This window comes from Crassostrea angulata, chromosome 4 (genome assembly GCF_025612915.1).
Source record: "Crassostrea angulata isolate pt1a10 chromosome 4, ASM2561291v2, whole genome shotgun sequence".
Classification (NCBI taxonomy): domain Eukaryota; kingdom Metazoa; phylum Mollusca; class Bivalvia; order Ostreida; family Ostreidae; genus Magallana; species Magallana angulata.
The window spans coordinates 43,363,780-43,388,357 of record NC_069114.1 but is presented as its reverse complement, the minus strand read 5'-3'; the positions used below and the strand labels follow the sequence as shown (position 1 = coordinate 43,388,357).

Below are 24,578 nucleotides of genomic sequence, written 5' to 3'. Positions count from 1 at the left end.
GAAAGACTTCCGAATGGAGAAAAGATGTCAACATTCCCCATTATGAATCTCCGTAGGAAATCTGTTTTCATTCCTGTGAATTCTTATGAGGGAAAAATGATAATGAAAATGAAGTTAATTGAAGAAAGTTGAACTTCTTTCACAGGTATGTGTATTTTTTTTTTTTTATCAAAAATCGTCCAAATGTGCAGCATAAATATCTTGGGATAGACTATAACAATCAATTTATTATTTTGTTAAGAAAGATGTAATTTTATAAAACATAAATAATAAAATGCTTTCTTAAATGATTCATGCCGTGTTCTGAACATGAGGAAGGTGGCCATCATTCATTGCATAAGAAATTTACCTAACAGGCTAACCCTTGTTAGATATTTTTTCTTGATGCCATCTTCATATCCCGCATGAATCACCGAAGAAAGCATTAATTTTTATTGTTTAAATAATGGCGACCAAGCGATATTTAAAAGCATAAAACCCGATTTAAAATTAAATAAATCATAAAACTATATGCAATTTCAAACGTATAACTTTACCATACTGTTCCAAAAACTCCACCTCTTCTGTTCAAAATACTTTGATGATAAAACATTTTTCATGAGTTGACAGCAGCTGCAACTCGAGTTTCCCGCTCTTCCTGCTTTACCTACAAACACCGATCCCGATGTAAAATAAAACAACGCGTGAACTCACATGACCTTACGAATACTGATGCACACGGTACTTGAATATCTATGGAAAAGAAAACAATTTACAGTAGGCCTAGCTTTGATCTTGGTAAGTGTCATAACTTTTTATAAAACTGAATCTTTTTTAATGCCATCTAACGATACAGCGTTAATTATGAATAAATTAATTTATGAATATTTGTCAATTTTATATAGTAGGGAACTTGTTACAGTTTAAACAGAATTAATGATATGTCTAGTTTCGAACATATGTTTGATTTACAAGAACTGCACATCAACCATGCCAATATGATAACTGAAATTATTGTGATAGTTTACCACGCATAGAAATGTCAAACTTTGCCAGTATCACCTATCATGTGTATACATGCATGCTTTATTGATACTATAGCTTGACCCATTGTCATCATCACAATGATGTGCGTCTAGTTAAGTATATAGAACTTGAAGGATTTTGAAAGGAAATGAGTATTTTAGTTGTGCCTATAGCTGCATATATATGGAACGCAATGCAGGGATCCCACATTACATTTTGTTTATTGAAAAAAACTCAGATATTGATGCTTTTACATTAAATTATAGTAAATTCATGATTTTAGTGTATGCATGTGTTTGAATATTACATATAATCTTAAGTATCTTAAAGTTTTCTTTACTTCCTGTTACGGCTTTTCACAAACACGCAGCTGTTTTAATCTGCCAAATAGATCATTGTCATGTTCATAAAGTTTGAGTGTAAGTAGTTTAAAGTTAAGTGAACTGCATGCACATGATGTCATGACAAGCTTTTTCTTGTGTCAATTTGTTTTTAATTTGATTAAGCCTGTAATGATCTCATTGATATAGCTCACTTTAAAATACCAATGTAACTGTTTACAGGGTTATATTATTATCACCCCATTTTTTTAGGTCACCTGAGTAAACTCAGGTGACCTATTACTATCCGTTTTCGTCCGTTGTCGTGCGACGTGCGTCGTGCATTAACAATTTACATTTTTAACTTCTTCTTAAAAACTACAAGGCTGATTGTTACCATTTTTGGTGTGAGACATCACTTTGGTAAGAGGAATCTAAATTGTGAAATTCATGGCTCTACCACCCCGGGGCACCACATGTGGGGCCAAATATGCAAAAATGCCAAATTTTCAAAAATCTTTTTCTCTACTCCCACACATGTGAAGAAAAAACTTGTTGCATAGTTATGATGTCCATGAGGCCCTCTACTATAACTGTGAAATTCATGGCCCCTGGGTCAGGGGTTCAGGCTCTAGGGTGGGGCCAATATGGCCATATAGTAAAAATGTATTAAATCTTAGAAAATCTTCTTCTCTACTCCCATATATATTTGTTAGAAACTAATTGCATGATTATGATGTCCATGAATTCCTCTACTAAAATTGTGAAATTCATGGTCCCTGTGTCAGGGGTTTAGGCTTTAGGGTAAGGCCAATATGGCCAAATAGTAAAAATGTATTAAATCTTAGAAAATCTTCTTCTCTACTCCCACGCATGTGGGCAAAAAACTGAATGCATGGTTATGATGTCAACTAACTCCTCTACCTAAACTGTGAAATTTATGGCCCCTGGGTCAGGGGCTCAGGACATGGGGTGGGGGACAATATGGCAATATGGCAATATAGTGTAAATGCATATAATGTTTGAAAATGTTCTTCTTTATTCTCACACATCTGTATAAAAAAAAAAAAAACTGACTTATAATTATGTTTACCAGGAAGTCCTCTACTGAAAATTTAATTTTCATGTCCCCTGGAGTATGGGTTTTGACTCTAGGGCAGGGCCAAAATGGATGTAAAGGTGTTAATGTCTATGCATATATGAGACTCCTCGACAAGTTTGTGTATGGGTTATATGCTACTCAGGTGACCAATAAGTCCAATTGGCCTCTTGTTTATCTAAAATTGCACATTTTTTCGCCTATTTGACACATATACTTCTTATGCATCATGCTTTCTATCATAATCAAATAATTTCCTGCTAGTTTGAGAAACTATTTCAAGGTGTAGTGAGGTCAAAAGTCAAGTAAAGTAAAGTAGAGTAAAGTCAAACAATACAGGTGGGTATTAAATATGCGGATTAGTGATTTACCACACTAAAACTTCAATTGACTTTTTTTTATGCCCCCCTTTGAAGAACATCTTCGCCAGCCAAGGGTTTTCGGTCCACTTTGCTCCCCATAAAACTCGGTGACAAGCTCCGTTTTATGATTGGCTGCAGCTGCGAGTAGCTGACCCAATTGCAGTGCTTGTAAATATAAACTTTAAAAGAAAACACATGTGTGATCTTTGGTAAAACATTCGGTGCTTTTAACAAGTTGAGGCCAGGCTTGGGGCGAATTACATTGTAAAGTAATGCATTACATTACCATTACTTCATGAATTTGGGTATTAAATTACCATTACCATTACTTGATTTTCTTGAAGTAATGCATTACATTACCATTACATGAGTAAAGTAATGCATTACCATTACTTTTTTTTAAAGTAAAGATAATAAAGAGTTTTTGCAAATGTTTCAAATATACAACACTCTTTAGCATATATACAGCTTCATGCTCAGTATCAGGTTCAAATTCAATGAATAAACAAGAGTCATTCTTTATTTGCTCAATATATAATCATATTGTGGCAATATGAACAATATATTACATAAGTAAAATGATATTTATAGACATTTGGCATGAAACAATATCAGATATGAAATAGAGACACAGGATAACATGCATAACAAAAAACAATTTATGAAATAATGTTGCGTTTTTTAAAAGCTAAATATAGATATATCCCCAGATTACACAAATCTTTATAATTTTGGACACTTAATTTTATTAATTTATAAACAGATGATTTTTTCCCAGTTATATTTCTTAATATATTTTAATTATATTTCTTTTTTACGGAGGACACTTGGAGACAAAAGATTGCTGTTGCACTTTATGATCGAAGTTTCAAAGGGTTCATTTTTTAAATGCATCCATCTTCCGGGCTATACTAAATAAATGTTTTGTAGGAGCAGTCAAAGCTTGGACTGGAAAATACTGTTTGACGATCTTTATCTTAGGATATATTAAGTGCAATAATAAATCAAATACATAAATCTTGTATTTTCTATCAGTCCAAACTAAAGTACAGTGTAATTAATATACAAGAGAGAGAGAGAGAGAGAGAGAGAGAGAGAGAGAGAAAATAAGTAAGATTATTTTCAAATGGGTTATAATATTGGAAGTGATATTGATTTTCATCATAGATGGACAGTGCATTCATTTTGCTTTTAAAGGTGCATGTTTGTCTCCTATTCTATTGTGACATAGCGAAGGGAATGGTATTAGGGGTGTTTAGCACTTCTTATAACAATAGATTGTTTTGATACTTAGATTATCCTGGGGGCATAGTGTGTTGTTGACACATTTCTTATTGAAGTGCAAACTAATTGGAGTAAATTGTTTAAATGATTAAAAACTCTTAATAACAAAACTCATAAAAATGTTATGAAATTGTGCTGTTATCTTTAGTAATATAAACAATTCAAAAATGAATTTTAAAAAAACTTTTTTAATAAAACATGTACAATTAAAACATTTTTTTCTCAATTAGAATTGTTTCTTTCTTCTTTAAAAATAAATTTAATCAAATTCAATTTCAACTATTCATTTATTCATCACATTTTTTAAAGTGAACATGAATAAATATGCATAGTAATGCAAAGTAATGCCATGTAATGCCAGCATTACACTAGATTTTAAAAAGTAATGCATTACATTAGCATTACTTGTAATGCTAATTTTGAGGCATTACACATTACTAGCATTACTTTGAAAACATGTAATGCATTGCAATGCATTACCATTACATTTAGCATTACCCCAAGCCTGGTTGAGGCACAAGTTCTCGAGTACAGTGCCTCCCCAACGATGGTCTAACCAGATCGCTTTAAAAACCTATATATTTTACTGGGATTTTACATAGTGCTGCAAACTTGTCAAGGCTCGCGTGAATGCATGGGAAGTAAACATGGCGAATGTAGAAGTTGCCTATCCTGTTAGTGTATTCGTTCTTGCTTATGGTTATTGCTTATAAAGGTTCAATGAGCTCTGTTTTATTTTATTTTTTTGGTTCACATTATTCACGACAAAGATACCGGGTTTTATGGCATGAAAGCTTTCATATAAATCGGCGACTTTTTCACTCCCAGTACAGATCCTTACAAAACACTACCAATAAAACATTCCGTGCTTTCCCATGGTCCCATCTTTAATTATGTTCCGATATTCGGTAGTCAACATGTTTTTAAGTTGTATTAATGCCATAGTGTATAAAAAAAACCTGTTGTTTAATTCGATTAAAATGTAAATATGCAAGGGGCGCAACTCAAGTTGCTCGCTAGATAGCGCCACCACATCACCGAGTTTTCGTAATGAAATCCGCCAAGGGTTTATGGAGAGCAAAGTGGACCGAAAACCCTTGGCTAGCGAAGATGTTTGAAGAAGGGAGGGCATATTTGCTTTGCTGCTGTCGGTCTGTCTGTCTGTCTGTCAGTATGTGTGTCGGTCGGTCCACCAACAGTTGCAGTTCATTTTCTTTACAGAGGATAAACATATTGAAATGAAGTTTGATATACAGGTTAATCATGATAATATCTAGGTCAAGTTCAATATTGGGTACAATCGAGCAATTTTCAACAGAGTTATGGCCCTTGGACGTAGATTTGCAGTTTCCGCTCATTTTCTTCGCAGAGATTGCACATATTGATATGAAATTTGGTGTATAGGTTTATTTAAATAATATCTAGATCATGTTTGATCTTGGGTGTGATAGAGCATTTTTCGGCATTTTTCCCCTTGGATGTAGAAAAATTCTATTTATTTTCAGTTTTCGTTCATTTTCTTTGTTGATGTTTCCAAGGGAGGGGGGCATAAGTGTTTCACAAACATCTCTTGTTTCCCTTAAGGGGGTATTGTATGCAATTTTTAGTTTACAGCATAACTATAGTCTGTCCCAAGTTATTGCTTCCATCAATTTTTGATGATTTTTAATAAAAATACACATACCTGTGAAAGAAATACAATTGAAATCGATGAAAAGGAATATATCCAAGATATCTTCATTGAACAATTATCCCTTTTCACTCATAAAATTTCACAGGAACGAAAACAATTTTCTTACAGAGATTTATAATGGGAAATGTTTACATCTTTTCTCCATTCGGAATACACTCAGAATACATCGTGCAATTTTTTAACGTTATCATCCGGGCTTAATAATGGCTGATGCAATGCAAAATCTCCGTAGACTTTCAATTTTGGGATGTGTATTGAAACCTTAAGCGGTAGAGGGGGCGTTTCAAAACAGATAATCTGGACATTTTTCATATTAGTGGATGAACGTAGCTTGAGCACAAAGGTATTTACTATTATTGAAATATCAAGCAAAAAGTGGTGGAAGCAAAAACTCGGGACAAAGTATAGTGTAAATTTTTGATGATGAAGTTCAGAAAAAATGATGCAATCTTGGTTGATTGTTTAAAAAAAAATTGGAATATCCGTACATCTCACACCTGCTTTTCTTTAGTACATTGTAGTTGTAATAATGTAGCTCTGTTTGATTTTTTTCATTTTTTTTTTTGTAATTGTGCTTACAGAACAAGCTCTTTTAGACATGTTAGATAAAGGATCACAGTTAATTTATTAATTTTTTTAAAGGTTATTGAAAATTTGCGTCCGCTTGGGGAATGCTCTGGGTTTACAGGGGGTCAGCTCTTGGGGTCTGTTTTATGCACTGAAGTGTGGAGCAGACCCATCTGCCTGTAAGCCCCTTGTATGTTTAAAATACACATGAAGATGTAGAAACATATTTGGTAATTTTTTTATTGCAATTTAAGGGTTTGCTTCTAAATTTGGGGTCTGCTTTCTATGTCCACTTTGGGTGTGCTCTGGGTCAGCCTGGGTTCTGCTGGGGGTGAGCTCTGGGTCTGCCATAGAAGACTCTGAGTGGACACAAAAAGCAGATCCAGGTTTTGGTTTGGGTCTGCTTCTGTTTAGTTGGGTCTGGTCGGTACTGTATGAGGCAGCCACGCATACAACTGATAATACGATAAAAGTGGGACCTTTGAATAGAAAGTTGCTGTATTTCTCAAGCAATTTTATTCCTTGTTTTTGTCTAACAAGGGAATAAAAGTCATAATTTAAAGTTACCATATGATGCAAACATTTATTGCTTGTTATATGAATGGAAGTGCTGAGTCATTTGTAAGACATGCATATTTGTTAAATCACACTATCTAGGTCTAAATCTTGAATTTACAACTGGTCAATATTTTGATATCAATCTTTTTACATAAACCTTCCTATAAACACAGTAGATTAAAGTTTGTTCAATAGGATGTTAAAAAAAATGAATGTAAAAACTTAAAACAATCATCTGAGGAACATGGAGGCTACAACTTGTGAATTCAAGATGACAGACAGACAGACAGACAGAAGGATGGACAGACAAACAGACACACAAGGGCAAAATAGTATACCCCCTTCTCCTTTGGAGCAGGGGTAAAATTATTTACTACCACTACCAGCAGTCAAAACAAAATGGTATATAATTTTTGATCATGTTTAACAAAGTACTTAAAATTTCCTTCCTTCATCATTGTATAACTTTAGACTTCACTGTATTATTCTTCACCATATATACATGTATATCTGGTTGTCCATATATAACAAAATTTTTCTCAGCAACTATTCACTGCAGATGCTTGAAATTTTAAAACACTATTAGATTAGGCAAGCCATTTCCTAGGATATATTTTTGTAATCGAACGTCAGTTTCCTGTTAAATGACAACAAATTGCAATTATTTATTTTTAGCCTAAATTTTCAAACAAATTTTCATCCAATATTTCTCAGCAACTATAAATTGCAGGTGCTTGAAATTTTAAAACACTATTTGATTAGGCATGCCATATCGTAACATATATTTTTGTACCAATTGGATATCAACTTCCTGTAACATGACGACTTTGTTTATTTTTAGCCTAAATTTTTCGTCAAAGATTTCTCAGCAACTATAAATTGCAGATGCTTGAAATTGATATTTTAGCACACTATTTTTATAACATTATTATTACATTGGAATACACTTTTGTAACAATTGGATGCCAACTTTCTGCTAAATGTTGACTTTGCGTGTTTTTCACATCAGAGTGGGGGTATTACTAGTGAGCATTGACTCACATATATCTTGTTCTTATTCCTGTGTGGATTTAGGTCATTCTCAGTGAATCCAGCCTGAATGTGTCCAAAAAACTTAAGTCTCTTCACATCACAGTCGTAAAAAAAATAGTGTTACCTAGCGATGTATCTGTGAGAAGCAGACATTAAAAATGCAAGAGAAACAGTTTGTATATAAGTATAATTCTTATTTTCATTTTCAATGATGTTTTTATATATGGTCTTTGCTTCTGATTGAAGTTAGTCAATGTTTTGATGTGTTTAAATGTTAAAACAAAAATAAAGTTCATTTCTCTAAAATGCATGATTATAAAGTTTTCCTAGATAATAACAGTAAAATGCATTAATGTCTGTATCATGTGTAATTTATGAGTTTATAGTACATGTGTATTTAAATTACCCTGATTAAAAGCAGTGGATCAGCAGCTTAAATTTCTAAAACAATACAAAAAAATATCAATACTTTTAGATTAATAATATTTTTAGTAATTGCATTATGTCTTTTAAGAGCATGATTTGTAACCGGAAAAATCTGGTTATTAAAATGGTGAAAATAGCGGGTTGGCGGCTGCCAAAAGGGTACCCTCATTGTATGGATAACTCCTCCTACAGTTTTCAAGATAGGAAGTTGTTCTTTTGCAGATTGTACATACATGTATATCAGAGGCGTGTATGTTAAAAGTACCAGCTTTTGAACTTAATCATTTTTTTGTCAAAATATTGCATATGGGGTACTCCCTTTCACTGGATACAGTAGGTAGCGTTTATCAATTTAGGGTTGACATGGATAATGGATACAGTTCACATAAAAGAAAACCCGTTTTGCTGTCACATTGACAGCTTTTCACTTGTTTTAATTGTAGTCATTGTTGGAATGTAAGCTGTCAAAATTTCCACGCAAAAGGTTACTAGGTATTTAGTAATCTCCTATCATTTGTTATACCTGTATATGTAATGTTGGTAATTCAAAATACTACTGTACAACAATATATTGATTTCTATATTTTTTAGTGAAGAAAGTGGCAGTGAACAGTTTTGAACAGAAGCAATTAACGAAATGGTGATTAAAAAAAATCGAGCAGAGTTGAAGATTTCGTACATTAAATTGACAGGCTCCATTCACCACTAAGCAGATGAGAAAGTGGCTGTATTTCATCTGGCTTGTTTACCAAGGAGTGGCTGTTAAAACAATAGGTAACATACCGTCCAAATTATATCCTTTTTTTTAAAATTTTCAATACTTTTTTTCCTTGTATTTGAGATGGAAAAACGATGATTAACACAATCATGTGAATTATGTACAGAAAAATTAATCCCACGTATATTGTGCTTATAAATGACCATACTTATGTACATGCTGTCCCAAACTTTTGAATAGAGGACGAATTTAGTTACCCTGCAGTATATCAACGCATCAATTGCATCAATGTTATAACTTCTGAGAAGTACACACTCACAGAACAGCTCTTTCATTGTATTAATTAAGTACTACATAAGAATGGTGTTGTAGATTTTAAGTATTTTCTTACATATCCAGTATAATTCTGAGAATGTACCGGTTACTACTCAATGAGGGATTTCCCCCTGTGACTCGATCAATTCATTAACATATTCTCTTTTGGGGAAACTAGTTCAAGAGCCTTGTTTTCCTTTGTCAGGCATAGTAAATGTAATTTTTTATAATACATGTATTACTACCAGTATTACAGCCATGTGCACTGTTATTTTCATTTCAATTATAAATATTTGTCAAACACAATATATAAACAATATATGCTCTGAATAGCTGTAAATCTTCAAAATGTTCATCAATTGACTTTGCTTTCTCTATGATGTCATGTGTGCACTGGTCATGCATTAATTTTGCTTGTAACTCTTGGTTGTGCTTCATTAAATTTTGTTCATGCCCTGCTTTATCTCTGCTAACCTTTCAAAGCTGCTATTAGCAGCAAGTCTGTAGCTCCCAGTCTGAAAAAATTAGATGGACGACCTGAGAGTTAAAGTTTGATCCTTACATGTAAAAAATTGAATTTTACTGCACACAAAAATGTACACTAGTTTTCAACTGATAAACTTGTTTTTTGCAAATTGTGTGAGAATAGTTAGTGCCATTTGATTTTTCAGACAATTTACTACTGATGCCGTTGCTTAGACTTTCTCATAAACACCCTAAATGACCTAGGAAAATGAAGTAATGTGTTAACTTTACATGCAGATCGAGAGTTGCCTTTTTTACATGTATCTACCATACTTCACTTTACAGGGCTCAGGGGATGATGTTTAAGGGAATAGAAGAGGCAGATGAGTGATGATATCTGTAGTAAAATGTTTAAGGAAATTTTTGGAATCAAATATTTGTACAAATTGTAATCTGAAATCAGATAAATCAGTCTAAATCTAGTTTTTTTGCACTGTAAATTGCAACTTTCTAGCAATTGAGAAACTGTAGCTCCTAGGTTCTTCATCTGAATTTTGTCAGACTGAGAGCTATAGACCTGCAGTTAAGCTGCTATGTTGGAGAAACTTTCTCTTACTGCTTAATTTGATCAGAGGGAGATTTTGCATTAACCATATTTTTAGCTCACCTGAGCTGAAAGCTCAAGTGAGCTTTTCTGATCACATTTTGTCTGTCGTCCGTCTGTCCGTAAATTTTTCACATTTTCAACATCTTTTCAAGAACTACTGGGCCAATTTCAATCAAACTTGGCACAAATCATCCTTAGGCAAAGGGAATTCATATTGTGAAAATTAAGGGCTACGCCCTTTTTCAAGGGGAGATAATTAGAAATTAATGAGAAATTTTCTAAAATCTTCTTCTCAAGAACCATAAAGCTGAAACTTGTGATGAAGCATCCTCAGGTAATGTAGATTCAAAGTTGTGAAAATCATGACCCCCGGGGTAGGGTGAGGCCACATTGGGGGGTTGAAGTTTTACATATGAATATATAGAGTCAATCTTTAAAAATCTTCTTCTCAAAAACCATAAAGCCAGGAAAGCTGAAACCTGTGTGGAAGCATTCTCAGGTAGTGTAGATTCAAAGTTGTGAAAATTATGACCCCCGGGTGTAGGGTGGGGCTACAATGGGGGGGGGGGGGTCAAAGTTTTACATAGGAATATATAGAGTAAATCTTTTAAAATCTTCTTCTCAGAAACTAATCATCCAGATGATTCTTTATAATTTGGCTCCAGGACAATTCTTCGGCCTCACAAGAAGGTTCAGAGTTTGATGTAGCTTTGTATCCCATATATAAACAATTGTTAAGGATCTTTTTGAGAACTGCAATACTCAACATGTGATATGACTATAAAATCATCATGTCAGAAAAGGGACTAATGATTATAAACATAAGAATATCCAGGGGGGAAAATGGATTTTATTTTATATAGGATCTACATGTATTATTGTACATTGTCCAGATAGTTTGTATTATGACTCCATTAAGCTGATTTTATCATACCTATTGTTCCTCAGGTGAGCGATGTGGCCCATGGGCCTCTTGTCTTTATATATACTGAATATATATATAGTATATACATTGAATATAGCACATGCATACAGTGTATGCTTAAAATCAAGGAGGAATTTAAAAGATGTGTGGGCTGATTATTTGATCATTAACTAAAACATTTTGTTCATTAATTTTCTTAGGCGTAGTGGTGTTGCATGGTGAATTAACTCTATGAATTAGGCTTGGTTGTTGTAATCTAAAACTTAGAATTTTAACAATAAAAATCTTCATATTCAGATGTTGTAGAGAAGCCTGTTAAAAAATATGAAGAACTAGAGCTTGGCTGTGGCTGCTCTTCTAATCAAAATGTGACTCTCGTATGGATTAAACACACCAGTGCCAATGTGACAATTGTCCAGAGTGCTAATGATTTATGGGGCCCTAAACTGATCAACCGAAATGAAATACTTCTCTGGCAAAAGGTTACCAAAGACGGCACCAGTTACACTTGTCTATCCCAGCATACTAATGGATCCACTGTCATATGTGGATCTTACGCTGTCAAAATGTATGGTAAGATGAAGTGACTTCCTATTCATTCATTCAATGGATTTTACCTTTTTGAAGTGGGTTAAATAATCAGATTCGGTGGTAGCTTCATAACTCCACAACTTTGAAATCTTTAAGTTCATATGAGTTTGAGTACCGGTAATGCCATGTAATCCTATTTAGAGTTCACTCCCTTTTGAGAGAAGTCCAGACCATAATAAACAAAATGTGAATGACAGAACCAACATGATTATCTTTCACATTAAACTCAAGGCACATGCTCAAAGTACATTCTTTGTATACATTTCAAACATACTATTTAGTGTATGTAAATAGAGTAGATGAATGAGTTGTTTCATAAGATTTTACCTCTGATCATTTCTTATTTAATGCAAATAATGTCAATGCATGAAACTTAAATGTAGATTTTAAGTCAATCATTCAATCAAACTAATGTGTTGCTCCATTGACCTCACTGGGCCACCTTCATTGTTATAAGTAAAACATGGGCTAACCTAGACAAACCTGGCATACTGTACCCTAATATAGCAGCTGGACAACCTTGACTTAATGTCCTAAAAAATGTGTCTCCATACAGGGAAGCATTTATGATACAAATACGGGTCTGACATGAGATGATAATGTTAGACATACAAAACACACCGTGACAGCAATACTGTAAATTTGTCATTAAATGTGAGGAATTAATATCCACATAAAATCGCAAGAAGCACATCTCGCAGATTTTAAAATCTTGCTTTTATTTTTCTGAAAGATGTAAACTATTAGGAAAAATGAAATTTGATGCAAAATTGTTGGATCGCGGAATTAAGAACTTGCTCAAAATAAGGAATCTACAGTACTCAATATCTTGTGATCAAAATTTTCATGCTAAAATTTTGGCGTAATTGAATTACTGCTGAAAGTTTTGCTTTTATGGTATGTTGGTTTGCAACTTTTACCAAATGTATTATAGATTGTGAAGATTCGAGAACAATAGAGCCAGAGAATGTGATGAACCTTGATGTGGGGGGTTCAGCAACGTTCACCTGCACTCAACACTTCCCATGTGACAACTTTAGTGATCATCACTCGGTTACCATGACAACTGAAATTAAAAACCACAATGTGCGATGTTCAGTCAGGTATTGTAAAACTTGAAATTCTATATTTTTCTTTCCTTATGCAAGATCAACATTCATTCAACAAGTTTGAAATGACACTGCATCAGAAAGCTCACATAAAATTATTCCAAATTGAATGTAGATTTGTACAGTGTAGTTCTAGAGATAAACATCTTTAAGAGCTGCCCATTTCCCTTTTTTATGCCATTTAATTACATATTGAATTATGACTAACAGCTGGTTTTCAAATTCTTGTTACCTGTTAAGAATACCACTAAAATTTAGCTTTATGAAAAATAGAAATGGTAAAATAGATTTTGAAATTTTTCTATTCAAAATCTGACCAAGCATGCCCTTAGATTTTTCAAAAATAATAAATAAAAATCTTTATAATGGTGTTACGATTTTTAAAAAATATGTCTCTTTAACATTTATAAAAGTTAGTAATCAGACACCATAATTTCAGCTAAGGGGCTAACATTCTGATGCCACATTGGGCTTCATTGATCAAGCAGTGTAAATACATGTACATTAATTGCCATAGAACTATTTCACTTTCCTTGTCGATTCCCAGTCAAGATCAATTGCTGATGTTCTGGATGTTCACATCATCTACTGTATACAGGGTTATTTTTGCCCCGTGTAATTTTAGCCCTTCTAAACTTGCAAACAGTTTCTTCCTGTCTTTAAAGATAATATTCGCCCAGTTTTATATCCGCTCGCTGGCAACAAGGGCGAATATTTCCCTGTATACAGTATATATACCCTTATCATTTAATATTTATTCATTTGATGAGATATTGGCGCTTCTGATTGGTCAAAAAATTTCTTTGATACCTGCATCAATAAAATTTTTGCCGGATCTACTTTTCTCAACTGTTCTGATCTAACCCTATTTATAGAACGTGAATTTCCAAAATAAACACTGTCAACAAAATGTAAAGTTGTGTTTTATTGTCATCAAACAAAATACAACTTTATAAACATAAAAACTTGAAAGTTTAACCTTCAAAAATAAACAAAACACATTTTTTGATTTACAAAATAGAAAATTAAGTGTCATCTCATGGTTTCGTCTGCTTGAGATCAATCAACATTACCGCGAGGCACGCTGTTCCTTTTCCAGAATAATTATAACGAACATATTGGCCTCTACACTTTCACGGTAACACTGTTGTTCAAATTTGGTAACGATGATTTTTAAATTTACACACTTACATGATCGGTCATCAGAATAAGCATCGTTAAGCAAAGCTATGAGTAATGCATCAACTCCTTTGGCGCATTCCAAGTGGCAGATATACCATTTATCGCAAATCTTACATGAAAGTATTCGCTACGACCGATGTAGCATTGCGTTGAGTGATGACACTTTCTAATCGGTGTGTATTTCAATTGTGATTTGAAATAAAGATTCTGATTGGTGCATTTATATAGACCCGCCCATTTATCAAATGCATGTTGAGAACATGATGCTAACACGTGGAAAGATATGTCGGAGAAAGAAAACATCTCATAAAGTTGTACTAGCAAGTTAAAAATTTACGTACAGAGTTATTTGATAACAAACGGGGAGATGTTCACGTACATGTGTAAAATATTAATGAAGAGAAAAAGAAAAAGTTCCCTAAAAGCAGGGATCGGCGCATATAGATTATCAGTCACAGAATAAGATTGTACTTCGCTTACGAATAATGTCATTCAGTTCATTGTGAAAAAAAATCGCCAGAAACTGTTTAGTGAACAAATAAATTTTACGTTAGCGTTCATAATGAACCATATACTGTATATATGGAAAATCGCATGAGCTGAACTGTTTTTCCTCATAATAAACTTATTGCAAAATGTAGATCCACGGGAAAATTCGGGTTAACACGCCGTGAAATCCATTAGACGTTTTACAGCAGATGTCTTCACTGTTTTATTTACAATAAATATGTACTGAAATCTTTGAAACATCGTCAACAGCTCCGCAAATGAAGACGTGTGGTATGTATATATACATTGAAAACTGTAAAATGGCGACTCGATCTGCACGTGAATTATACAATCCGAGGTCGATTAGCGTGTCAGTGTCAACATCAGAAGTAAATATTGTGTGATGAATATCGAAGAACATATAATAAAGTGAATGTTTATAAGACTAAGTGAGTTACAAAATAATGTTGATCACAGATCAGTCCAAAATTGAACACGTTTACATGCCGTAAAATTCAATTTTTTGGTATGCACACTTGTAGTTCTAAGTGTGTCATATTTATCAGTCAAAGTTCAACAAAATGCAATATAGGCTATGTAATATTTATTGTCAGTATCTGTTGTGAATTCTTTGGAATAAGCTACAACAAAATAAATATAGCCTCATCTTAAATTGATGCGTTTAACAGCTAAAAGGATTTGAATTTTTCGATGAAGTATGTATTATATTTAAAAATGAATTGGGGATTGAACGTGTTTTTGACAATTGTTTACACCAAAAAAGAAGATGCGATTATTGTGAGAACTCTTAGTCAATTATTGCAGAAACGACACAAATACCACGTCAGCAGGTATGGGTGGGCGGGTACTAAAACGGCCAATGAAAATGCTTGTTTATATAACTGCAACTCGCAATCCCGATAGTGTCGTCACTCAACGCATCAGTTTATCACTCGCAGCGAATACACCTGTGTAAGATTTGCGATAAGTACATCACTGGCTATCTAATTACCACAACATTTACAAAAGTCGCTTATACATACTATTCTTTGTCGACATATCAACTATTTTCGTCCACGTTCGCCTCTCCTTAGATGGTTATGTCCAGTTGCATATTCCAGCGATCTCACATGAAAACCAGTTTTATAACGAATCTTTCTGCACAGTGAATAATATATCACAAGCTATTGCATGTATTTTCCTTTTGTTTTCCATTTTGCCAGTTCAGATTTTAACTCACTATTTGTGTTTAATCCATTAAATTCAGCTCAATAGCTCTGCATCAGCTGAAGGCACATCCATCTTGAATATTGCTGCTGTTGTTGTTTTGTATTCATATGCGCCGCTTCATTTACAGTATTTACATTTTTTATCAATGACACTTCACATTTTTTTATTTGAAAAACTGTTATTAAATGATAAGAAATGAAGATAATAATTTTTCTATTGATGTGCTACGCGCATTAATGAAGTTTTCCGGTCAATTTTTTCTTTGATACGTAGATCAATAGAAAAATTATCTTTATTTCTTTTAAAAATCAAAACTATACTAAATTGTAATTTATCAGTTTTGTTAAATTGTGTCTTGATCTTAAACTTACATGCAGGGTTTGTATTTATTATTTTTTGCAAGGTTGCATTACATAGATTAATATTACACAGTTACTGTTAATACAGGTAGATATTTAGATCTTATTATACACTAATTTCATGTTTTGCTTACAATCATGAATTATTACTATTTGGCTTGATAACAAGGATTTGAGAGAAATCTTTTATTACAGTAACTACAGATTGAAACAAACATGCGAACTGCGGATTTCAAACTTGATTGAAGAAGATTTTGGGAGAGCTGTAAAATGTGTTGTAAATGACAGTGGGCGAGTTTCCATTCTTCAGGCATTTCCTTTTAAGAAAGGTTAGTTACTGTATTTAACTAAACAGACACCATGCAGTTAGCAAATGTGTTATTGGGACATGACACATCAACACACAACAGTGCTTTTAATACAAACCAGCTTTGAAGGGAAAACTTATTTTTTTTACAGTACGAAAAACAAAACCCACTAGTTATTTGTTATACTTAACAGGCAAATAGCATCATTTTTGAAAGGGGGGCAAAAAATCTTGACAGGGAAAAAACAAAAAAATGGAAAACCTCTCAAAATCATTAAAATTCCTAATCCGTCGATTGGAGGGAGGGGGGAGGCGAGAACAAAACTCATAAAGCATTACTTTCACTGTTAATTTCCTCCTTTTCAATTCAAATTTCAAATTTACATGCTCCCCCTTAAAAAAATAAGGGGGGCAACTCCATGTTAATATACTTTTTCATATGTAAATTTTTAAAAAATTATTGCTGTGAGAGTCCCCCCTTATTCTACATGCCTGTTTAATGCGTACATGGCCAATTATTCTGTGTAGTCTTGGTAAGCAATGTTTGAGCATGGTGTAATAAGCTTGCTCACTGTTTTTTCTTCTTTTTTTCAGAGATCAATACTCTAACAGAATCTGGATCCAGTTTAATCATGCCCATCGTATTAGCTGTTCCATTGATTCTACTAGTTATTGTATTTATTGTGGTATTTTACAAAAGGTGCAATTACACACTGCAGAGTAAATACTCCATCTTTAATTCACACAAAGGTAATGCATTAAGTTATAACCTAATCTTAATTACACACTGAGATCAATGTAAACAAAAAATTACTCTCATATAATAAATTATAGATAAATATTTGTACAAATTCTTTGTAAATTATAGTCAAGCATTGTACATGTACTAAAAAAATATCCGCATATAATAAAATAACTTTCAACTGTATTTCACGTATACAGTAAAACACAGTTATAGCGAACAGGCTTATAATGAATTGACGCTACCAGCGAAATGATTTTCATTCCTACGACTATATCATATGCTTTAAATTTGACGGATATATCAAATTTTTGCTTATAATGAAGTAAAATTACCTGTCCCTTGCACTAAGTTATAAGCATGTTTTACTGTAGCTGGTAATGGCGTCGTGATTAAACATGAATGAAATATCACTCGTGCGTTACATATGTACCGGTACTGATGCTGACCAGATACTCAGCATTGTCTTTCAATATGTACACAAACAACTACACTTAAGACTATCGGCATGTAGATCTGTAGAACCATGGTTGCATGGTTATGATGTCCATGAAGCCCTCTACCAAAATAGTGAAATTCGTGACCCCTGGGTCAGGGGTTCAGGCTCTAGGGTGGGGCCAATATGGTCATATAGTAAAAATTTATTAATTCTCAGAAAAACTTCCTCTCAACTCCCATATATATTTGCTAAAAACTAATTGCATGATAATGATGTCCATGAAGCCCTCTTTCAGAATTGTGAAATTCATGGCCCCTGGGTCAGGGGTTCTGGCTCTAGGGTTGGGCCAATATTGCCATATAGTAAAAATATATTAAATCTTCAAAAATCTTCTTCTCTACTCCCATATATATTTGTTAAAAACTTATTGCATGGTTATGATGTCCATGATGCCCTCTACCAAAATTGTGAAATTCATGGCCCCTTGGTCAGGGGTTCAGGCTCTAGAGTGGGGCCAATATGGCCATGTAGCTAAAATGTATTAATTCTAAGAAAATCTTCCTCTCTACTCCCATATATATTTGTTAAAAACTAATTGCATGATAATGATGTCCATGAAGCCCTCTTTCAAAATTGTGAAATTCATGGCCCCTGGGTCAGGCTCTATGGTGGGGCCAATATAACCATATAGTAAAAATCTATTAAATCTTAGAAAATCTTCTTCTCGACTACCATATATATTTGTAAACAAAAGGCCAATTGGCCTTAACGGTCACCTGAGTAGCATATAACCCATACGCAAACTTGTTGAGGAGTCTCATATATGCATTTAATTAATTAGGTTTCATTCTGGAGTAGAAAAATTATAAATTTGTAATGACGACCACCTCCCTGCCTGAAATCTTTCAAAAAGAACTATGAAACCCATAATTTTGGCGGAAAACTAAAAAATCTGTCAGGAAACTTTCCTAAGATATGAGCTAAGTGTGTTCCTAAGATATGACTTAGGAAAAAAGTTTGGAACATCCTAAGATCAACTTAGAACACGTCTTAAGATGTAGCTCGACGGTAACTTAGGAACATCTTAAGTTAGGTTATCCTTACCTTCTATAACCATTCTTATTTTTCATATATATTCATACAGATCGATTTTTGTGGTGATAAATCATTAAACAGTTTGCCAGAGAAAAGTGTATGTGTTGGTAGTTTACACAATATGCCTAAAACCAGTATTTTGATTTGATTGTATAAATTTTTAAAAATTTATAAATACTTAAATATATATCAGTTTTCAATAATAATTTAGTTAACCCCCCCCCCCCCCCCCCAAAAAAAAGAAAAAGAAAAAAGCACCCCCCCCCTTGATAGTTTAATTGACTGGGTTTTTTTAAAAAGAAAATATGTATCAGGACAGAATTAGCTTACAAAGCAAATAATTATTTAAACAACGCGTGTGCATTTTTTGAGTGTAAATTAACATTTGATAATCTTGTCATTCATGTAATCATGTAATCATAATCATGTAATACACAAACACACGCTTGTCTTAGAATTTAACGTTACATGTAGAATTAACACAGGTACAAACACGACCATTTTCCCTTTAATCTGCAAAATGTAGAATACACGAACATATTAAATAAGAAATACGTCATAGTGTATCTCGAAAATACATACATACAGTTTATTCAACAGTACGAGAATTTTTTCAAGATAAATTTTTTTCAGAATGAAGTGATAAAAATTAGCCGATGTAAATTTACTTTTTCACCAAGAATATTTGAAAAATTTGCACAAGAATCAAAACAAAAAAGGTATCTCACGTAGTGTACATTGCAGATATTAAAAATAAGTGAATAATTTCCATTCACCAAACAGACAGTATTTGCATTAAAAAAATTGCTTAAAGGCAGGCATGTAGCAACTGGGAAAGCAGTGAGAGTTTGGGGTCTCTCTCTAATTTTGTTAAAATGAACATACATGATAGAATAAATGACTATGCCCCCCCTAATGTTGCATATTTGGCCCCACCCGTGGCACCCCAGGGGAGGTAGAGCCATGAATTTCACAATTTAGATTCTTCTTACCATAGAGATGCTTCACACCAAAAATGGTAAGGATTGGCCTGGTAGTTTTCAAGAAGAAGTTAAAAATGTAAAATTGTTAACACACGACGACGGACGAAGACCAATTGCAATAGGTCACCTGAGTGACTCAGGTGACCTAAAAACTACATGCATAGTTATGATGTCCATGAATCCCTCTACCAAAATTGTGAAATTCATGACTCCTGGGACAAGGGTTTAGGCCCTAGGGCGGGGCCAATATAGTCATATAGTGAAAATGTATTAAATCTTAGAGAATCTAATTCTTTACTTCCACACATGTGGGCAAAAAATTGTGTAATTGTGAAATTCATGGCCCCTGGGTCAGGGGTTCAGGACTTGGGGGGGGGGGATACATGTATGGCCATGTAGTGTTAATACATATAATGTTTAAAAATCTTCTTCTCTACTCCCACACATTTGTAAGAAAAACTTACTTAATAATTTTGAAGACCAGAAAGCTATCAACCAAAATCATGTCATTTCTCCTGGAGTATGGGTTTTGACTTAGGGCAGGGGCAAAATAGTCATATTGTGTTAATGCATTTAATAATGTTTAAAAAATCATCTTATTTACTTCAGCTGATACTGAATAAAAATTGACTGCATATAAAAAAAGAAAATAAAGCTGTCTATCAAAAGTTTAAATTTCATGTCTCCCAATGTTGGGATTTGAATCTAGGGCAAGGCCAAAACACTCATATAATGTATAGGGTAGGGATTCTTATAGCAGGGTGTGGTCAAAATGTTAACTTGGTGTTAATATATATAATGTTTCAAAAACGTCTACTGACACAGAATAAAAACTGAATGCATAATTGGAAAAAAACATTGCATTTGAGCTGTCATCTTTAGTAATATTTCATATCACCTACATGTAAGGCAAGGGATATAGCTGGGGGAGGGGGGGGGGGATATATTTGTCTTATCATTTTATTCTCAGAATTTCAATGAAAGAAAGGAGTAATTTCACAAATATGGAAAAGAGTAAGAATGGACCTGTCTATCAAAGTTAAGAGATTGTGAAAGCGTTTGGAATGAGTTTTTAAGTAAATTTTTAAATAAAGACGTGATGCTTTGCTTGTTCATATTTTAATAGTAATTAATGATTGAATATAATGTAATTATAAAGAAGTTGTATGATCAAAAGAGTTATGCTAGTTTTTTATCATTTGAAATAAAAAAAGTTTTTTTTTTAACTTTCTAAATAGACTTTCCATTTAGATAAGTAGACTTGTTAAGAGTAAAGTAATAATTGGCTAACTAAAATCACTGATACATATAAAATGATTTTAGTATTGCAACTTTTCAATAACAGGTCATGCACTCTATTTTGATCTTACAAGTTTTTTGATAAAATTTTAGGTTTCATAGTCCTTTTTGAAAGATTTCAGACAGGAGGTGGTCTAAATATTACAAATTTGTAATCTTTCTTCTCCAGAATGAAACTAAATTAAATGCATGTATGAGACTCCTTGACAAGTTTGTGTATGGGTTATATGCTACTCAAGTGACCGTTTGGGCATATTGGCTTCTTATTTTCTTTCCTCTCCATGCAAACACATTATTCCACTTCTATCAGACCAACTACATTATCGCGTTGACATCTTGTGTACATTCTAAAATTAGCTTGTCGCATCAAGTGCTTATGAATACTTCAAAGTTAGGCGTTTACTGACCGACCTGGTCAGTAAATAAATTATTTAGAATTTATATTTAATACTTTTAAATGCGTTTGATTTAAACTGTATAATTTTCAGAAAGTTTATAACTTTTGTAGCTTAATTAATTGAAAAATGCAAACATTTCTTTCTATTAAAATTTTCATTTCAAACTGCATATATAATACATGTATATATACCTTTAACAATTGAATTCCTGCAGAGAAGAACAGAAAAGTGATGGTCTATACCTTTAATGATGAAGATTGGAAGGAAGAGTTACCCCTCTTGGAAAAACTGCTAGAAGATTATGTTACTGCCACCATACATGATGTTAAACCTGGACAGAGTAAGTTTTATTAAGCTTATCTGAGCTTTTAACTCTTGTAGCTTTTATACTGATCATCATTTGTCTTACACATTTTTGTTTATTTGTCTGTAAACTTTCTAGATTTTCTTTCAGTCTTCCCAAGAGACAGATCGAGGACCAATTTCAATCAATTTTGACAAAAAATAACATCCTTAGGTGTATGTGAATCAGAATTGCTTAAATATAGGGCTGCAACTTTTTAAAAGGGAAAGATTTCTTAAAAAATAAAACAAAACAAAAAAAACTGAAAGTAGAATTGGAGTCATAAATTCCTCTCAAAAACCAAAAAAAGTCTAGAAAAGGTGAAGAAAATTAAGCTATTTCATATTATGTTCACTTTAATGTGTTAAAATCTTGACCTCCAGACCAAAATTAGGGCTATATGAAGGATGTAAAATTATTCATAGAATAATGTCTGTATTTTGACATTAGTAACAAAATTTTTTAACAAGTTATCTTTTATGTTTATACTTCAGGCAAGCAAGTAGCATTGGGGTGTGTATGTGTGTGTGTGCTTGGGGGGGGGGGGGGGGGGGTTCCCCCTTTACTTAATTATAACACGACATACTCTACCTCAAAAGGAACTAATAAAATGGCCGGTGTGTATGTGGGGGGGGGGGGGCCCTTTTTTTCCTACAGCAAAGTAACATTTTCCTTAAATGCACATTTAGAAAACTGAATTCAGATGGAATCCCCCGACCGGCCCCCTTTACTTAATTATAACATGAAAAACTCTACCTCAGAAGTAACTAATATAATCTTCTAAGATTCATAACAGTGCCCTTTACTCCTATTTAGTTTCACATGTGAAGTCAGATTATTCTTCCTTTTTGTAAAACCATGGTTTTTTATTTTGTTTTTTCCCTCTCTTTTTTTTTTCTTTAGACATATTAGAAGGATTCAGTGAAGAGGCAAAAACATGTGTTGCTATATTAATTGTGGTAGACATGGGGTCCCTTGCACAGGATGAATCATACAAGAACAGATTCCACAATCTGCTAAAATGTGATGCTGTGAAGGGGAAATCTGGAATCCTGCCATGTTATACAACAATTTTGTATGTTCATCAAAGCTGTCATGAATACACTTACGCCAAAGATAAGCAGGAGAAAAAGTTTTACTCCATTGATATTAAACACAAAGAGGATGCCCAAATCAAAAGAAAACTTTTGAAAAGGTTACCCAAAAAAAGTTCTGCCAGTGAAGTACAAAGCAAAAACAGTTATAGTACATTTGTTGTTGAAAATCCTGGGGCACAGGCACCACAAAGTTATTCTAGAATGGAAAGTAATAATAGCACCTCCCCTCTTGTCCCCTAAAAAAGGTTTGGATTCCACTCCAATCACTCCAATAGAAATTGATGAAACTGAAATATATACTATCCAGTTCTAACCAGTTTAAGAATTATCTACCCATGCATTTATATCCACATCACTTCAATTTTAAAAATGTATTTGAAAAGCATTGATTAACTTATTGAATATCAATTTTATTTCTGATACAATCCAAGATAAATAATGTAATTGAAATGTAAATGTGATTTATATATATATATTAAATATATACATGTATATTACCTGGTTCATCTATATGATATCTTCATACCCACATGAAATTCCAGTAAAAGCATTTAATTGTTTATTTTAATGCAGTTGATCCAGGTTTAATTTGCAGGGCATTGTAGTAGTTTAATTTATATATGTACTAGCTATCTGCATGTTTTAATTGGCAACCAAAATTTGAGTGTCATTCTTTGAGTTATCAGTGAGTTACCTAGCTTATAGTTCCTTGCAGTGTTAACAAAGTTTTTGTTTACATTTGAATGTTGAAGTGAAAATTCCAGTTTTAGACCTAAAATGAATGTGTTAAACGTTGGGAACTGTTTATTTATGCTTAAAATGAATTAAAAGATAGAAAAACAGCTTGAAAAAGTTTTTTACTGGTATATAGAACCCATGTAAAAAAAAAAGGGGCACAAGCCTTGTTTACATGACAAAGGATTGTGAGCCCTGTATCTTGCTTATAAGTTATTGTAATATTAAATTGTGACTGAGTGCTTATCATATCGTCGATATCGATAATCGAGAATATGTGAGAATAAGATGGCACAAATGCCAATTGGATTTATTTCAAATTTAATTTTGTTATTTTGAATCTGTTTATAACTATTTGTGAACAATATACCAGGTAAAACTCTTAAACTAAAAAGCACATACCTGTATAGTTATCTTTGGCCCTAACCCCTGTGTTATTTCAGTCATTACATAAAGATTTATTCAAATTCTATATGAAAATTATTTTCAAAAGCTTAAATGTTTTTAAATGTGGCATTACTTGTGTGAAAACATTTTTACATAGTATTGATTCTTAATTGTTTAGACTGTGGCCCCTGAACAATTCTTGGGCTTAACAATGGGTTATTTGTTAAAGATCTTTAGAAATGCGATGCTCAATATGTGGTATGACTATTCATGACATCATCCTGTTTCAAAAGGGGCTTGATTCCATGAAGCTGATTTTATTATATTTATTGTTGCTCAGGTTAGCAATATGGCTGAAGGGCCCCATGTTGTTAATTGAAATTAGTATGTAATATGAAGCCCAAACCAACTCTATGA

General features: G+C 33.1%; 2 protein-coding genes across 4 annotated transcripts in view; one reads left to right on the top strand and one right to left on the bottom strand.

Annotated features, from left to right (window-relative positions):
• LOC128179592 (meiotic recombination protein REC8 homolog) overlaps nucleotides 1-684 on the bottom strand; it is a 37,202-nt gene extending 36,518 nt beyond the window's left edge. Inside the window, exon 1 of the mRNA XM_052847053.1 lies at nucleotides 537-684. Coding sequence (XP_052703013.1) covers nucleotides 537-592 — 56 coding nt within the window. The 5' untranslated portion in view covers nucleotides 593-684. The remainder of the gene's footprint in view (nucleotides 1-536) is intronic.
• Nucleotides 681-23,882, top strand: LOC128179590 (uncharacterized). 3 transcript variants are annotated; one of them, XM_052847048.1, is made up of 8 exons: nucleotides 681-777; nucleotides 8,938-9,120; nucleotides 11,674-11,949; nucleotides 12,902-13,070; nucleotides 16,532-16,665; nucleotides 17,238-17,393; nucleotides 21,814-21,939; nucleotides 22,846-23,882. In XM_052847048.1, the coding sequence occupies exons 2-8, from the start codon at nucleotides 9,060-9,062 to the stop codon at nucleotides 23,277-23,279; spliced, it is 1,356 nt and encodes a 451-aa protein (XP_052703008.1). In that variant the 5' UTR covers nucleotides 681-777; nucleotides 8,938-9,059; the 3' UTR covers nucleotides 23,280-23,882. The 3 variants fall into 3 exon arrangements, with proteins under 3 accessions (XP_052703008.1, XP_052703010.1, XP_052703011.1); XM_052847050.1 differs by lacking the exon at nucleotides 681-777 and adding an exon at nucleotides 1,357-1,424; XM_052847051.1 differs by lacking the exon at nucleotides 681-777 and adding an exon at nucleotides 7,970-8,080.
• Nucleotides 23,883-24,578: the final 696 nt, after the last annotated feature.

Coding starts and splice junctions, on each gene's coding strand:
- LOC128179590 (XM_052847048.1), top strand. CDS start 9,060: ATGAGAAAGTGGCTGTATTTCATCTGGCTTGTTTACCAAGGAGTGGCT. Junction 9,121..11,673: donor AGTGGCTGTTAAAACAATAG/GTAACATACCGT, acceptor CTTCATATTCAG/ATGTTGTAGAGAAGCCTGTT. Junction 21,940..22,845: donor TGATGTTAAACCTGGACAGA/GTAAGTTTTATT, acceptor TTTTTTCTTTAG/ACATATTAGAAGGATTCAGT.